Source organism: Salmo salar, chromosome ssa09, assembly GCF_905237065.1.
Source record: "Salmo salar chromosome ssa09, Ssal_v3.1, whole genome shotgun sequence".
Classification (NCBI taxonomy): domain Eukaryota; kingdom Metazoa; phylum Chordata; class Actinopteri; order Salmoniformes; family Salmonidae; genus Salmo; species Salmo salar.
The window spans coordinates 105,842,954-105,861,319 of NC_059450.1; the positions used below are offsets into that span (position 1 = coordinate 105,842,954).

Genomic DNA, 18,366 nt, shown 5'->3' on the forward strand with positions numbered 1-18,366 from the left:
CAGTCACCCAACAGTGGTACAGTAACCAAAAAAGGTTGGGAACCACTTAGCCCAAGATGTACTCTTATGTGACCTTAATTTAAGGGTCAATGACCTTTGTTATTTTCAGAGATAGACTAGCAGACAAATACTCCATCTGAACGTGAATCAATTATCAACTACCATTCTGCTAAAGTTAAATCTAGACTTGGTTTCCTCTATCGTAATCGCTCCTCTTTCACCCAAACTGCTAAACTAACCCTGATTCAGATGACCATCCTACCCATGCTAGATTATGGAGACATAATTTATAGATCGGCAGGTAAGGGTTCTCTCGAGCGGCTGGTTGTTTTTTACCATTCTGCCACCTAGGCCGTCATCATAGGCAAATGCAAATATGTATTATATAATATATATTATATATTAATAATATCCTAATAAGCAACTCATTCTGAAACACTGAGAAATATAACAATTTCATTAATTACAATCTACATGACCCTCCCTTGGATTCGATTTCTTTTAAATACTAAAACCTCCTTCTGTAAATTTCGGTCTGTCCCTAATGACATAAGGATCCTCTCTTTTGGTTATCCTTTAGCCTTGCTTGACCTCTAGCAATCATGCTAAATCTGCTGTGATGTTGCTGGGTTTGACATCTGTACTGACATTGCAATTCTCACACCGATCATTATATTGAATTATTTAAGAATACTTTTGTTCATCATGTAGGAACATTAAAAGGCCAGGGTTGTGTTCTGTAGGAACAAAATGGCAGAAAATGTTTTGAAATGGAATGAGGGACTACCTGTCCTGAGCTAAAAGGCCAAGGTCTTGTTTTGTACACACAACAGATTTTTGGGGTGGAAATGGGACAAGGGGCTACCTGTCCTGATCTTAGCCCATAAGAACACTGGTTATGTCCCAAATGGCATCTTATTTCGGGAATAGGAGCACCATTTGGGATGCAGCCTTTGCCTTGAAAATCCAACCCGTTGTTATTGTCTTCCCTGTAGCTGTGCGGCTGAGGTGGGCTGAATTGATGAGCAAGCCTGGATGACTGTGATGGAGGACGCTGCCACTCGGCTGGAGAGGGAGCATGTGCACAGCGTCTACGAGAAGATTGCTCCCTATTTTAACGACAGCCGCTACAAGGCCTGGCCCAAGGTGTGCCAGTTCCTACTGGAGCATGAACCTGGCAGTATCATCGCTGACGTGGGTATGTACACTACTGTGTCTGTTCTACTACTGATGGACATGCATTAAGTGGGTATGTGTCTGGCTTTTTACTGGCCTCTGTCTGTCTGTCTGTTGTGGCCCGAGTGTAATTGAAACGAACAAAAAGGCCAATAACATACTCTGCCTAAGGTTTTCTACCTGCTATTGACTGATTTCTTGATGCAGTGTTTCGTTGTCGTCAAGCAAATTGGTATTTTTTTTACACTTGCAGTCAGCTACTGTAAGATGTGATATCCTTCATTTCACGCAAAGGACTTAATTTTCACACTCGAAAGTACCAGTCATTCTGATTCTGAGGCCTTGCTTCAAGTCATGATGTCAATGTCAAAACACAAGTAGCACTCCAGAAGTAGTGTACTATATAGGCAATTGAATAGGGTGCCATTTTGTATTGGCCTCATGCATGTCTTTCTTTTGGGGTTGACATCTAGGCTGCATCCTGATTCTCCGCCATTCTCCCAAAGGGTGCACATGCACATTTCCGGTCAGGGATAAACCATGGTGGAAACTCCCTACAGCCAATGTTTACACCAATCCAATTATTTGAACTCCATTATGGCAAGTGCACACTTTGGGAGAAGGGTAGAGAATTGGAACTGGGACCTGGTGTTTGTTGTTGATTGTCTGCCATCATCCACATCACAGGCTGTGGCAATGGCAAGTACCTGCACGTCAACGGCAGTGTGTTCAAGCTGGGCTGTGACGTGTGTCTCCCCCTTGTGGACTCAGCCCGTAGCCAGGGCCACGAGGTGCAGCTGTGTGACTGCCTCAGGCTGCCCTACAGGGACAGCTGCTTTGACGGCGTCCTTTCCATTGCAGGTAGGCCTATACTTCACTCAACATGGGAGCGTAGTGGTCTAGCGGTTAGTGTGTCTGACCCCGGTTCAATCAGAATGGGTTTGAATCCGGCAAACAGGCTTGCATTCTAACTCGCACTCCTGCTACCATTACTGTCTTATTTTCACTGTCCCCCTCACTCCCTCCTCGGGCGTAACCCTACAATGTTTGCATATCGGAAGGGTCTGGATAGGTGTAATCAGTGACTTGGGATGAAAGAAGTGCAGGAGCTGTCTTTTTCCAAGTCGGTCCATTAGACTATTTTATGTTCACTGAAATTCTGAAATTACATTATGTTATAGAGACCTCTGATTATTCATTGTTAAGGGTTTATACCCATTTTCCATGACTTCTCCATGACTTTTAACTAAATGTTTATGACTATTATTACAGCCTACATGTAAGAGTAAGTATTATTGACACTGGAAGGTTGCTGTGTCTGATCCCATGTAGGCCAAATCTCCTGCAATTGTGCCCTTGATCAAGGCACGTAACCCCCCACAAAGTAGAGCTGCACTGTTAGTCACATGTTGTCAACCCTCCATCTGGAGAGCTCCTGGGTGTGCAGGCTTGGCTTTTGATCCAAGTCTGCTCATCAAGGTCCTGTTGAGCAGCTGGTGTTTAGGCTACAATGTGGTTAGACCAGGGCTGGAACAAAAGCCTGCAAACCTAGTAGCTATTCTGGAGGATGGTTGCCACCCTTGATATAAAGTATTGCAACATTACAACCAAATACTTTTGTATTTTTTTAAATGATTCCTTCATTCAATGAATCAGTGCTCAAAGACATAACTTGCTTTGAAGTAGCCTACCTTATCTAATTATACATGTTTATATAGCCTGCAGTATAAGGCTAAAACATTCATGCTTCAGGGGAGATCTATGCACATCAATGTATTTGTCAATTAGGCTATTCTTAGACAATTTTGTAACATTGTTGCAATTACATGGCTTACAATTACCCAGCTTTCCAATGGTGCAGATTTGTTTAGGCCAGGATTACCCAACTGGCAGCCTACGTTTGCTGAGCAAAAAAAAATATATGTATTAATTTTTTTTTTACTGTTGGATATAAAAGATTGTAAAAACACCAGTTATTTAAATGTTGGAAATCTGTTCCCAAGTATTCCCACGCATAATAAATATACAAATGAAAGCAAGGATTGAAATGATCATGTTTTTGTCATCTGTTTGGGATTATTCTACAAATTATATGTAATTATGTTCTGGCCCCCCGACTTTCCTCTCACAAAAAAAATCGGCCCCGGCTAAATCTATTTGATGATCCCTGATTTAGGCTATCTACAGTGCCGGTGGAAAGGTGACAACATGAATGCTTTGTTAGCTATAGTTAACTTTAGCATTTTCTCACTAGTATGTTTCTAATTGGCTATTTAGTTAGTCTGTCTGGCATTATTTTCTGCACGTTAACGCTAGAGGCTTTTTTACCCAAAATGTATCAATTGAAAGTGTGAGTTCACAGCTCGTGAGACATGGTTAAGAAAGATTGTTTTGAACACTGACATTAACCTTTCTGGTTATAACCTTTTTTGTCAAGACAGATCTTCCAAAGGTGGTGGAGTGGCAATCTTTACCAAGGAACACCTTCAGTGCTCGGTTGTCTCCACCAAGTCTGTCCCCAAACAATTTGATTTGCTGAGCAAACCTTCCTTCATGACCTAGCCTCTAAATTGGTATAGGCCAACAGCTCCGTCCTCCCCGCAGCTACTTGCCCGAGCCTCCCCAGCTTCTCCTTCATGCAAATCCAGATTGCAGGTGTTCTGAAAGAGCTGCAAAACCTGGACCCGTACAAATCAGCTGGGCTAGACAATCTGGACCCTCTATTTCTTAAACTATCCGCCGCCATTGTTGCAACCCCTATTACCAGTCTGTTCAACCTCTTTTTCTAATCTTCTGAGATCCCTAAAGATTGGAAAGCTGCCGCGGTCATCGCCCTCTTCAAAGGGGGTGACACTCTAGACCCAAACTGACCTATATCCATGCTGCCCTGCCTCTCTAAAGTCTTAGAAAGCCAAGTTAATAAACAGATCACTAACCATTTCGAATCCCACCGTACCTTCTCCGCTGTGCAATCCAGTTTCTGAGCTGGTCACAGGTGCACCTCAGCCACGCTCTAGGGCCTAAACAATATCATAACCTACATCGATAAAAGACAGTACTGTGCAACCGTCTTCATCGACCTGGCCAAGGATTTGGACTTTGTCAATCACCGTATTCTTATTGGCAGACTCATTAGCCTTGGTTTCTCAAATGACTGCCTCGCCTGGTTCACCAACTACTTCGCAGACAGAGTTCAGTGTGTCAAATCGGAGGGCCTGTTGTCCGGACCTCTGGCAGTCTCTATGGGGGTACCACAGGGTTAAATTCTCGGGCCGACTCTTTTCTCTGTATATATCAATGATGTCGCTCTTGCTGCGGGTGGTTCCCTAATCCACCTCTACGCAGATGACACAATTCTGTATACATCTGGCCCTTCTTTGGACACTGTGTTAACTAACCTCCAAACGAGCTTCAATGCCATACAACACTCCTTCCATGGCCTCCAACTGCTCTTAAACGCTAGTAAAACCAAATGCATGCTTTTCAAACGATCACTGCCCGCACCCGCCCGCCTGACTAGCATCACTACCCTGGACGGTCCTGACCTAGAATATGTGGACAACTACAAATACCTAGGTGTCTGGCTAGACTGTAAACTTTTCTTCCAGACTCATATTAAACATCTCCAATCCAAAATCAAATCTAGAATCGGCTTTCTATTTCGCAACAAAGCCTCCTTCACTCACACCGCCAAACAAAACTGACCATCCTACCGATCCTTGACTTCGGCGATGTCATCTACAAAACAACCTCCAATACTTTACTCAGCAAACTGGATGCAGTCTATCACAGTGCCATCCGTTTTGTTACCAAAGCCCCTTATACCACCCACCGCTACGACCTGTATGTTCTAGTCGGCTGGCCCTCGCTACATATTTGTCGCCAGACCCACTGGCTCCAGGTCATCTATAAGTCTATGCTAGGTAAAGCTCCGCCTTATCTCAGCTCACTGATCACGATAACAACACCCACCCGTAACATGCGCTCCAGCAGGTATATCTCACTGGTCATCCCCAAAGCCAACACCTCCTTTGGCCGCTTTTCCTTCCAGTCCTCTGCTGCCAGTGACGAATTGCATAAATCGCTGAAGCTGGAGCCATATTTCCCTCACTAACTTTAAACATCAGCTATCTGAGCAGCTAACCGATCGCTACAGCTGTACATAGTCCATCTGTAAATAGCCCACCCAATCTACCTACCTCATCCCCATATTGTTTTTCTTTTTTTTCTGCTCTTTTGCACACCAGTATCTCTACTTGCACATCATCATCTGCTCATTTATCACTCCAGTGTTAATCTGCTAAATTGTAATTATTTCGCTACTACTATACGCCATTTGCACACACTGTATATAGACTTTCTTTTTTCTATTGTGTTATTGACTGTGCGCTTGTTTATTCTATGTGTAACTCTGTGTTGTTGTTTTTGTCGCACTGCTTTGCTTTATCTTGGCCAGGTCGCAGTTGTAAATGAGAACTTGTTCTCAACTAGCTTGCCTGGTTAAATAAAGGTGAAAAAAAATAGAATCAGCTTGATCTCTGTTAAAGACGCTTGGACCTTTTTCGGGCATTTTCAGTGGTATTCCTTCATAAAGAAAATGAGAATTAAAAACAGGTTTAGCCCCTGGTTCGACCGTGATCTGGCAGAATTACTCCACCTCAAGAATTCCATTTGGCAAATCACTCGACCACATGCATACTCAGGCTGACTGGCTCTTGTTCAGGCAAATGAGAAATAAGTGCACTCAGGCTCTCCAGAAGGCCAAAGTGAGTGACTTTAAGGAGCAGTTCTCTCCCTGTGGGTCTAATCCCAAGAATTTCTGGAAAACCTGGAGAATAAAGCCTCCTCCTCACAGCTACCCATGTCCCGTAATGTTGATGATGTGGTTGTTACTGACCAGGAGCACATGGTTGAGCTCTTTAATCACCACTTCATTAAGTCAGGATTCCTATTTGACTCGGGCATGCCTCCTTGCCCTTCCAACATTTCCTTATCTCCCACCCCTTCTAATGTGACTAGTCCCGATGCTGCTCCCACTTTTTCTCCTGCCCCACTACAAAGTTTCTCCCTGCAGGTGGTCACTGAATCTGAGGTGCGAAAGGAGCTCATTTAACTGGACCCCAAAAAACCTATGTCAGATGGTTTAGACCCTTTCTTCTTTAATGTTTTAGCCCCATCATCGCCAAGACTATCTCTGACCTTTTTAACCTGTCTCTCCTCTCTGGGGAGGTTCCCATTGCTTGGAAGGTAGCCATGGTGCGTCCTTTATTTAAAGGCGGGAGATCAAGCTGATCCTAACTGTTATAGACCAATTTCTAGTTTGCCCTGTTTATCTAAAGTGTTGGAAAATCTTGTCAATAATCAACTGGCCTTCTTGATGTATATCGTATTCTCTCTGGTATGCAATCTGGTTTCCGCTCAGGTTATGGATGTGTCACTGCAACCTTTTTAAAGGTCCTCAATGATGTCACCACTGCCCTTGATTCTAAGCAATGTTGTGCTGCTATTTTTATTGACTTGGCCAAAGCTTTTGATGCGGTGGACCATTTTATTCTTGTGGACCAGCTAAGGAGTATTGGTGTCTCTGGGCGGTCTTTGGCCTGGTTTGCGAACTACCTCTCTCAAAGAGTGCAGTGTATAAAGTCCGAAAATCTGCTGTGTCAACCACTGCCTGTCACCAAGGGAGTACCCAAAGGCTCCATCCTAGGCCACACACTCTTCTCAATTTACATCAACAACATAGCTCAGGCAGTGACAAGCTCTCTCTCATCCATTTATATGCAGATGATAGTCTTATTCTCAGCTGGCCTCTCCCTGGATTTTGTGTTAAATGGTCTATACAAAGCTTTCTTAGTGTCCAACAAGCTTTCTCTGCCCTTAAAACCTGTTGCCGATAGCCGTTCCGCCAGTGGAACCTCTACCCAAAATCCAATGGAACTGCAGGGCACGAAATACAAAACATCAAAAATCGAATAATGTAAATTTCTCAAACATACGACTCTTTTACAACATTTTAAAGATATACTTCTCCTTAATGTAACGACATTGTCCGATTTCAAAAAGGCTTTACAGTGAAAGCAAAACATTACATTATGTTAGGAGAGTACATAGACAAAAATAACCACACATCCATTTTCCAAGCAAGTATATGTGTCACAAAAACCCAAAACACAGCTAAATGAAGCACTAAACTTTGACGATCTTCATCAGATGACACTCCTAGGACATCATGTTACACAATACATGTATGTTTTGTTCGATAAAGTTCATATTTATATCCAAAAACAGCATTTTACATTGGTGCGTGATGTTCAGAAAATGTATTCCCACCAAAACTCCCAGTGAATGAGCACATCAATTTACAAAAATACTCATCATAAACGTTGACAAAATATATAACAATTATTTTAAGAATTATAGATACACTACTCCTGGATGCAACCGCTGTGTCAGATTTTAAAATAGCTTTACGGAGAAAGCACATTTTTCAATATTCTGAGTACATAGCTCGCCATCACACAAGCTATACAGACACCCGCCAAATTCGGGGTCAACTAAACTCAGAATTAGTATTATAAATATTCTCTTACCTTTGCTGATCTTCGTCAGAATGCACTCCCAGGACTGCTACTTCCACAAGAAATGTTCTTTTTTTCCGAAATAATCCATATTCATGTCCAAATACCTCAGTTTTGTTCGTGCGTTCAGATCACTATCCAAAGGCATAATGCGCGAGCGTAATTCCAGACACGAAAAGTCAAAATGTTCCATTACCGTTCTTAGAAACATGTCAAACGTTGTTTACAATAAATCTTTAGGGTATTTTTAACGTAAAAATGCAATAATATTCCAACCGGACAATAGCGTATTCATTCCAGGAGAAAAAGAAGGAACGGTGCGCTCACGGGATCGCGCATCACCAAGCCCTTTGTCCTCAGGCAGTCCACTCATTCACTGAGCTACTATTCTCTGCCCAGTAACAGGAGAAGCATGAAAAAACTTTCTGAAGGCTGTTGACAGCCAATGGAAGCCTTAGGAAGTGTAACGTGACCCCACAGGCACTGTAGTTTTGATAAGGATTCAAAAGAAGAACTACAATTCTCAGATTTCCCACTTCCTGGTTGGATTTTTCTCAGGTTTTTGCCTGCCATATGAGTTCTGTTATACTCACAGACATCATTCAAACAGTTTTAGAAACTTCAGGGTGTTTTCTATCCAAATCTACTAATAATATGCATATTCTAGTTTCTGGGCCAGAGTAGTAGGCAGTTTAATTTGGGTACGTTTTTCATCCGGCTGTGAAAATACTACCCCCTATAGCGAAGAGGTTAACCTTGTTCTGAATACCTCCAAAACAAAGGTCATGTGGTTTGGTAAGAAGAATGCCCCTCTCCCCACCGGTGTGATTACTACTTCTGAGGGTTTAGAGCTTGAGGTAGTCACCACATACAAGTACTTGGGAGTATGGCTAGATGGTACAGTGTCATACTCTCAGCACATATCAAAGCTGCAGGCTAAAGTAAGATCTAGACTTGGTTTCCTCTATTGTAATCGCTCCTCTTTCACCCCAGCTGCCAAACTAACCCTGATTAAGATGACCATCCTACCCATGCTAGACTACGGAGACGTAATTTATAGATCGGCAGGTAAGGGTTCTCTCGAGCGGCTAGATGTTCTTTACCATTCGGCCATCAGATTTGCCACCAATGCTCCTTATAGGACACTTCCCTGCACTCTATACTACTCTGTAAACTGGTCATCTCTGTATACCCATCGGAAGACCCACTGGTTGATGCTTATTTATAAAACCCTCTCAGGCCTCACTCCCCCCTATCTGAGATACCTACTGCAGCCCTCATCCTCCACATACAACACCTGTTCTGCCAGTAATATTCTGTTAAAGGTCCCCAAAGCACACATATCCCTGGGTCGCGCTTCTTTTCAGTTCTCTGCAGCTAGCGACTGGAACGAGCTGCAAAAAAACACTCTTCATTCAAAGACTCAATCATGGACTGACATTTGTGGCTGCTTCGCATTTATTGTTGTCTCTACCTTCTTTCCCTTTGTGCTGTTGTCCGTGCCCAATAATGATTGTAACATGTTTTTTGCTGCTGCTATGTTGTGTTGCTGCCATGCTATGCTGTTGTCTTAGGTCTCTCTTTATGTAGTGTTGTGGTGTCTCTCTTGTGTTGTGTGTTTTGTCCTATATTTAAATGTTTTATCCCAGCCCCCGTCCCCGCAGGAGGTCTTTTGCCTTTTGGTAGGCCATCATTGTAAATAAGAATTTGTTCTTAACTGACTTGCCTAGTTAAATAAAGGTTCAATTAAAAAAATGTATACCTGCTGCTGAAATGTCGCACTCTCTCCTCTGGCAGTGGCCCACTCGCACTGGCACACATGCAGCACACACGGACCTGCACTGAAAGGTCATTACGATAATGGCTGATATGTAGATTTTTAAGTGGTTGATAATATTTAAGTGTGCATTCATGAATTACATTAAAAAAAATGAAACTAATTTCTTGACTTTACAAACACTAATTTGACCATTTGGAACAGCGCATCATGCTCATTCAAGCTGGCGCATTTTCAATCTTTGCAATCTCAAAGCCTACTGTCACGCAGATTCACAGACTAGCGGCAAATAAACTTGAGCAAAACGGAATCAGGAAATTAATGCCCACTTTCCATTGCTATTCAATGCAAATCCCGACTTCATTCCGCTTTGATCAACCTTTTTTGCCTCCGTGTGTGAATCTGGGCCAGTGATGGGCTACTTTGTTTTATAGAAGAGCCACTGAACCGTTACTCAAAAAATTTAGAAGTGCCGGTACGGTGCTCCGGCTGGTAGGGGTGGTATCCAGAAGATAGCCCTATTTGGTAAAAGACCAAGTCCATATTATTGCAAGAACAACTTAAATAAGCAAAGAGAAACAACAGTCCATCATTCCTTTAAGATAACAAGAGTATGTTTGGGAAATAATCAATGGTTTTATTGCAAGGTAAAGTGGTGTCTAATTACCAACGCTGTGAGTAGGCAGGATTCAGGTGCTCATTTGCCCTAGGACAGTATTAATAAACACTGGCCCTTCAGTGGCCTCGGGTGGTAGAACAGTTGCTGCCACTGCCTTCAGAGCACATGTATAACGGTGTTGGCGTGGGTTTAAATCCAGTCCATCAGGGTTGGGGTCAATTCAAATTGAAATAAGTCAATTCAGGAAGACATTCGAGTTTAAAATTGCCCAAAAACGTTTGAAATAAATAAATACTTAGATGCCTGTTATGCTATTATTGAACTGGAATTTCAGTTTAATTCCTGAGTTGATTGCCACAATTGGAATTGAACCCAACCCTGTAGCCTTATGCCCTTTTGCACACCCTCCTTTTAATTTTGCTCGTCTCTCTTCACTCTCAATATTCCCCCCAGCCCTTTAGAAAGATTTGTTGAACATGACACTACTGTACAAGAAGCTCCAACACCCACCGCTGTCCCAGTTGCGCTGCTGAACTTAAACTTTCCGACTTTCAAATGTTTTTTTCTCCTACTAGTCATCCATGATCTGTCCACCAAAGAGCGTCGTATTCGAGCAATAAAAGAAATGGCAAGGACCCTGCGTGTGGACGGGCGCATCATGATCTACGTGTGGGCCATGGAGCAGACATGGCGGAAGTTTCAGAAGCAGGACATCTTCGTGCCCTGGAACCCCAACCCCCCATCCCCCACCCTGGGCAGGGAGTGGTCAACACCCCGGTGGAGGGGCGCAGCACAGAGTGTGAGCGGTAGGTAGCTATTTACGGGTAAGGGAGGTGCCAGAAGGTTGCTGGTTCAAATTCCAGGCAGGGCAATGTAAGAGAGAAGCTGGTAACATCTGGAAGGCTGCTGTTTTTTGTTGTTGTTGATCCCAGGTACAATCTCCTGCTGTTGTCCCTTTGAGCAAGGCACTAAAATAGTGTTTGAATGTGTGTGCATGCGCACGTGTGTGAGCTTGGACTAACCAAGTACTATTCTATTCTTATCTATCCAAGAATACCTCTACAGCGACAGCAAAGTTGAGCACAGGAAGGTGAAAAGCACATCGTTCATGCTGGATGAAGAGATGGCCTGCAGTCCCCAGCAGAGCCAGAGGCTGTGGTTCTTCTCGCGCTCCCTGGACTCAGTCTTTGACTTTGGCAGCCTGACCATCTCCAGGGCCAACGACAACCACTCCCCCTCCACAGAGAAGACCAGTGTCTCTACCGCCTTGGTCCAGGAGTGTGGCTCGATGGCCCTGCCTGATTTGGTCACCTCCTACCAGATGGAGCACACAGAGGGACCAGGGCAGCCAGGGGAGAGGGAAGCAGGCCCACCAGGAGACCTCAAACAGGACAGCAGTCAGAGCCCCCAGGACAGTGAAGGGGAGCCGGAGGCCGCCTCGTGTCTGCGCTATTACCACGTGTTCCAGGAGGGCAAGCTGGCGGAGCTGATCAAGAGCCACGTCGAAGAGCTCCACGTCCTTTACTCCTGCTTCGACCACGCCAACTGGTGCGTGGTGGCCGAGAAGGTCCAGGTTTGGAAGATATGACTTGGTTTTAATAAGTTTGATTAGTATTTTTTTTTATCGTTTATTCATTTGCACCTCAAATGTAAAAAAAAATATATAAAAAAAAACATTTTAAAGAGATTTTGAAGGTACTGTTCACATTCTTAAGGTGTTTTAAGAGTTACTGTGTTTCGCAAATTAATAGCACCTAATAAGCAGTATCCAGAGGGCCAGGATATATATGGGCTGCATCCCAAATGGCACCCTATTCCCAAGACTTCTATTCTCCGTTCCAATGCTGCTATCGATGGACCACCAATAACAATCAATGAAAAATGTCTGCCAAGGATGTGCGTCATTTCAGTTTTCCCCTCCAAGTTTTTGCTCTTCTGTTTTTAGCCACAACCCTTGAGACTTAGTGGTGGAATGGGTCTCTCATATATGCAAATTCTGCCTGTATTTGTCTTCAAATGTTCTGCAATATACAAGGGGAATCAACCTTGCAGCAACGTTCTGTGATGTGTTGGTATCCCTTTCTATGGACCACCTGTGAATAATGAGTCATGTTCCAAGGAGCCAAGTGCTGTTATTAAGAATGCTTAAGGCAAGTGCTATAATTTCAATACTGTCTGTGTGATTTGTGTTAATATTTTGTCCGGCTGAACGAACCGTTTTTTGGTCAAATGAACAGACATCCTAGATGATACTGTGAAACGTTGCATTGTAGGTATGTTGCTGAATGTCAGTGAAACATTTCTGTAGTCAGTGAACCAGGGAGGTTGCATAAATAAGCCTGTCAGTGCAGTGCAACTGTTCTAGACCCACTTCTATGTTACTGGTATAGAGATTGATATATCACCTAGCATACATTTTTTTTTACTAAAATAGTGTAAGGTTTACTTTTTAAAGTGAACATTTTTAAGTATAATTTGTCCGTGTATGTTTTTGTTTACCCCATTTTTGATAAATTATTTTTATGAATCTCCTCCTTATGATTGATTTACTGGTCCTAATCAAATGTTTATTCTACCAATGTTCTGAATTTCCTGATACGCCGTGGCCAGGGATACGGGTACAAAACAACATTAACTGTCTCAGACAAATTTAATAGACTACACTACATAATACTGTTAGTGTCATCCTATGGCAAGCCAGGGAACTACAAAAAAAAAGCAAAATATTCCATTACCGTACTTCGAAGCATGTCAAACGCTGTTTAAAATACATTTTTATGCGATTTTTCTAGTAAAATAGCGATATATTCCAACCGGGAGACCTTGTTTTCGTTCAAACACTGAAAATAGAAAATGGAGTCTTCACATGCACACGTGCGCCCGTGTCATTGTTCTCAGAACGACCACTTTCCAAAACCCCTACTGTTTTTCGCCCAGGGACTGCAGTCATCATTCCCCGTTCTGGCGCCTTCTGAGAGCCTATGGGAGCCTTAGAAAATGTCACGTTACAGCAGAGATCCTCTATTTTCGATAAAGAGGCTATAGAAGGACAAGAAATGGTCAGACAGGGCACTTCCTGTATGGAATCTTCTCAGGTTTTGGCCTGCCATATGAGTTCTGTTATACTCACAGACACCATTCAAACAGTTTTAGAAACTTTAGGGTGTTTTCTATCCAAATCAAATAATTATGTGCATATTCTAGTTTCTGGGCAGGAGTAATAACCAGATTAAATCGGGTACGTTTTTTATCCGGCCGTGAAAATACTGCCCCCTATCCTAAACAGGTTAATGTGATTTAAAAATACTTTGAGGGGCGATTTGTAGCAAAGTACAATATAATGTTTTGCATTGTGTACATCCTTACACTGATAAAACAAAACTAGTGAAGATTAATCCTCTCTGGGTTCTCTTGAGCCTCAGGTAAAACCATGGAGTTACATCCTCTGTTCTCTCTATACCTGAAAGGAAAGGAACAGTAGTTTAACCATTTGGACAGAGCTATTCTCTTATACTTGTCTGGACTAGTGTCCGTCCTGGGTAGTGGACAGTAGAGTGTCTCAGACCTGAGTAGCTTCTTCGTGGACTAAGCAATTCATCACCCGAGAACTGGACTATTGTCCTGGTTAGTGGACTAGCGAGTGTCTGACCTGAGTAGCTGCTCTGTGGACGATGAAGTGTCTGAGGGCTAGTTTGTCGACGTCTTAGGAATAGCCTCCTCCTACACTGTCTTTATCACATACAGGCCCCTATTCTAAAGACCTGTCAAAGAAACAACAGCATTGAACACCAGGGGTGCGTTCAGTTCATTAAATAACTACATTGGTGCACACAGTTTTTCAACAGTCTGAGGTATATTTGCACTTTGGTGGGTGTGGCCTGATCAATATAGGTGTGACCATTTTGAAATCACAAAACTCATGCAGCCCTCTGTAGGGACACAGTCACCCTTTGGATGACCATAATCGCAACATTCTTCAACTGGTCGATCAGAACAGCAATGTTTTTGTTAAATGAAATGTTGCACACCATTGCGCGTTGTCTATATTTCTAACGTAGTGTTTCTCAATCCTGGTTCTGGGAACCCAAAGGGGTGCGCATTTTTGTTTTTGCCCTAGTTAGCGGTGCGCTCTAGTAGCGTTTTCATCGGTGACATCCCTTGCTCTGAGACCTTGAAGCCGTGGCTTTTGTGGAGCGATGGGTAACGATGCTTTATGGAATGCAGTTGTGTTCTGAGTGTCCCTGGTTCAAGCCCAGGTTGGGGCGAGGTGAGGGACGGATGCAAGACTCTTACATTGATGCTGTTGACCTGGATCACTCAGTTGGGCTCTGCCCAGCTGCTGGGGTTGCGGAGGAGGAGGAGGTCAAAGGGGGGTGAGTGTAACCGGTGTGAAATGGCTAGCTAGTTAGCGGTGCGCGCTAGTAGCGTTTCAATTGGTGAAGTCACTTGCTCTGAGACCTTGAAGTAGTTTTTTTTCTTGCTCTGCAAGGGCCACGGCTTTTGTGGAGCGATAGGTAACGATGCTTTGTGGGAAGGCAGTTGTTGATGTGTGCAGAAGGTCCTTGGTTTGAGTCCAGGTTGGGGCAAGAAGAGGGATGGAAGCAATACTTTTACACTAGAGCTAACGCTAAAGGCTTGATGTTGAGTTGATTAGTTGAATCAAGTGTGTTAGTGCTAGTGTAGCTGGGGATCTGTGAAATTCACTCTTCAGCCTGAAGTGTTTTTTAATAGCGAGGTGGGTTGAAATGCTTTAGGAGGGCGTTCACGTCTGTTTGCGAGGCAGAGGTCCTGAGTTCGAATCTCGGTATGAGCTGAATCAGGGGAAAGAGGTATTTGCTAAGCAAGTAGCGTGACATCCTTTACAATGGTGCCGCAAGACTCGGATCTACACTCCGCTCGACTGCTGGGGTTGCTGTGGAGTGGGTTTGGGGTGTGAATGTAGCAGATGGGGAAACTCTGTGAAACTCACTCCTCAGCCTGAAGTGTTGACCCTTGCACCATTGAAGAAGGCCTTTTGAAATGGGTTGGAATGCTTCAGGAGGGCAGTCCGTGTGTTTGTGAGGCAGAGGTCCTGAGTTCTAGCCTCGGTATATGCTGATCATATGGAAGTCGGTACTCTCTAAGCAAGCAGCTTGACCGTGACGTCCTTTACATTATGGCAAAAACTAAAACGTGCAACCGTTTGGGTCCCCAGGATTGGGAACTGATCCAACTCACCCTGCTCAGTCAGCCGCAGCCTCCCCAGCTTGTCATCCCAGTGAGGGTCGACTCCAGCATCGTACAGTACCAGGTCTGGACGAAACGTCTCTAGCAGCCAGGGAATATAGCAGCCATATCTACTAACCCACAAAACAAACAATAATGTTGTGTTTATCAGTAGAACTTTAGCATGTCTGAATTACATTTCTACCTCACAGGAGAGACAGTTGATAAAAACATTAAAAAGTAAGTCTTAGCCTGATTGTGGGAGAAAATATGGAATGCATAGGGCCTTAAGCTCACTGGCTATCCTCAGAACTGACATTGCTCAAGTCAATGATTCTCTGTAATACTGTACATGTATTGGTTTTCATGTCCAGGGATGCACTAATTTTGACCAGGAAAATAATTAGTTTACGCGTTTAGATAATTGATGTCAAAGGTTAATAAATTACATTTTATCTTTGTAATTTATGAAAGTATACAACTGTTTGTAAACTTTCAAATTATATCAAACTCAACAGTATTTTTTTCACTGGTGAAGATATAGATGTGTGAGCTCAAAGTATTGGGCTCAAAGTATTGGGACGGTGAGCTCAAAGTATTGGGACGGTGACAAAACATGTTTTTTGTCTCTCTACTCCAGCACTTTGAATTTGAAATGATACAATGACTGAGGTTAAAGTGCAGACTGTCAACTTTAGTTTGAGGGTATTTTCATCCATATCAGGGGAAACGTTTAGAAATTGCAGCACTTTTTGTACATAGTCCCCCAGTTTTAGGGGACCAAAGTAATGGGAACAATTCACTTACAGTATGTGTAGTAAAAGGTTAATTATTTGATCCCATAATAATAGCATGCAATGACTACATCAAGCGTGTGACTCTTGTCATGACGTTGCCCTCTTTGGGTACAGCGAGCACAAGTGACCCCCCTCCCTCTGCACCAGCCCTTTTCTATGCACCATCCCCCCTGACCTCTATACTCCTGACACCAGGCTTTGTAAGAAGAGGTCGTAAATTCCTATGAGGAGATTCTCTCCTCATGGCCACAGTATAGAGACAGTGAGTTTTTATAGACCACACCAAGGAATTTCTTCTACCTCACAGAACTTGACAACCGAACAATATTCAGGTTCTGGAAAAGGTATAAAAGATCGGTGAAGAATCCAGCTATGAACTGGTCCGTTTGGTACAATTTTGTGAAACTCATGAGAGACAATACATTACCATAATCATGTTTATACAATAGCCTCAACTATGAGACTTACATCTAAATGGTTGTATAAAATGAATGAATAAGGATGGAACTGTTTGTGAAATTGTGTAATGTGATTTTGGACTGTTCAATGAAGGAAACTCCAATTCCCTTTGGAGTCTTAACTAAATCAGAGGACCGGCCATGAGCACAGTTATGGTCTGGCGTCATGGGACAGGCCCTTTTCTGCTCTTCCGAATAAAACCCCCACCTAGGTTTTCTATCACCAGACCGAGCTTACCTCAATTACGAGATGGCTAAAGGTTGGAGACCAGTTTACCTCGATAACGGGCCAAGGTTTGACCATACCATCCTCTTGCTGAACTTTTAACCATACCACGTGGTTAAACTCTTAGACTATCGATACCAACAGAATAAGAACAAGTCTTTGATATTAATTACTAGTCTGCAGCTAGGAATTCGGTATCATTGAACGCGAAGACCGACAACCGCTGAAACATCCATTCTATAACGACATTAATGAATGTCGCTTTGAAAGATCCATTCTAACCGAGAGAGAACGAGGACCAAAACTCTCCAACAAGGATCCCGACGACACACTGAGCGTAAATATATATTGATTGCAATTGTTCCCGAATGAGTGAGCGTTCATGTGCAAAGGATTAGTATTGCAATTGTTATAATTATCAACTCTGTAGTGCCTTCTCAGTTGACCCCCCCCACTCCCCTTTTGTCTAACAGGCCGCCATGCCGGTTTAGCCGTATATTTTTACTTTTCCCCTCACTCAACTTTTTTCATTCAACTTTTTCACCCCGGAGGTTTTATCTGGACATGGTTCGTCAGGACTTCAAACAGCCGAAGCTAAGTAACATTAACATGATGCCTTCTAATTGCAGTCGTTGTACTTATAATATACAGGAGAACGATCGCCTTACGGCAAGGATAGCTGTGCTGCAAGCCCAGCTTCAGACGCAATCGTTAGGCAAGGGTAATTTCAGTGTAGGAAAGGATGAAACAGCGTCTGTGCCACCAGTAAGTACAGATAGTAACGTTAGTATAAACCCCCTCGCACGGTCCCCGCAGCCGGACATCTTTCTCATGGCTTCTGGAGGGAAACGCTGTAGGAATGCTCAACCGGTGTCGCTTATTCAGCCGACAGAAACTTTCAACCGGTTCTCCCCATTAAGCGAGTCGGAGTCAGAGGCCGAGACTTCTCTGGTCTCTACTCCTCCCGTTGTGGGGTCTGAGACGCCGACGGCTCCCACCATTAGCTCTGACAAATTGAAAACCCTAGTCATTGGCGACTCCATTACCCGCAATATTAGACTTAAAACTAATCATCCAGCGATCATACACTGTTTACCAGGGGGCAGGGCTACCGACGTTAAGGCTAATCTAAAGACGGTGCTGGCTAAAGCTAAAACTGGCGAGTGTAGAGAGTATAGAGATATTGTTATCCACGTCGGCACCAACGATGTTAGGATGAAACAGTCAGAGGTCACCAAGCGCAACATAGCTTCAGCGTGTAAATCAGCTAGAAAGATGTGTCGGCATCGATTAATTGTCTCTGGCCCCCTCCCAGTTAGGGGGAGTGATGAGCTCTACAGCAGAGTCTCACAACTCAATCGCTGGTTGAAAACTGTTTTCTGCCCCTCCCAAAAGATAGAATTTGTAGATAATTGGCCCTCTTTCTGGGTCTCACCCACAAACAGGACCAAGCCTGGCCTGTTGAGGAGTGACGGACTCCATCCTAGCTGGAAGGGTGCTCTCATCTTATCTACGAACATAGACAGGGCT

The 18,366-nt window shown here is 43.5% G+C and overlaps 1 protein-coding gene across 1 annotated transcript; it reads left to right on the forward strand.

Annotated features, from left to right (window-relative positions):
* The first annotated feature begins 1,044 nt into the window (after positions 1-1,044).
* LOC106612359 (probable tRNA methyltransferase 9B) lies at positions 1,045-11,738 on the forward strand. Its single transcript, XM_014213417.1, is given in 4 exon segments — positions 1,045-1,198; positions 1,864-2,037; positions 10,726-10,983; positions 11,227-11,738. Coding segments are annotated over 4 exon segments (1,098 nt in total).
* The last annotated feature ends 6,628 nt before the right edge of the window (positions 11,739-18,366 follow it).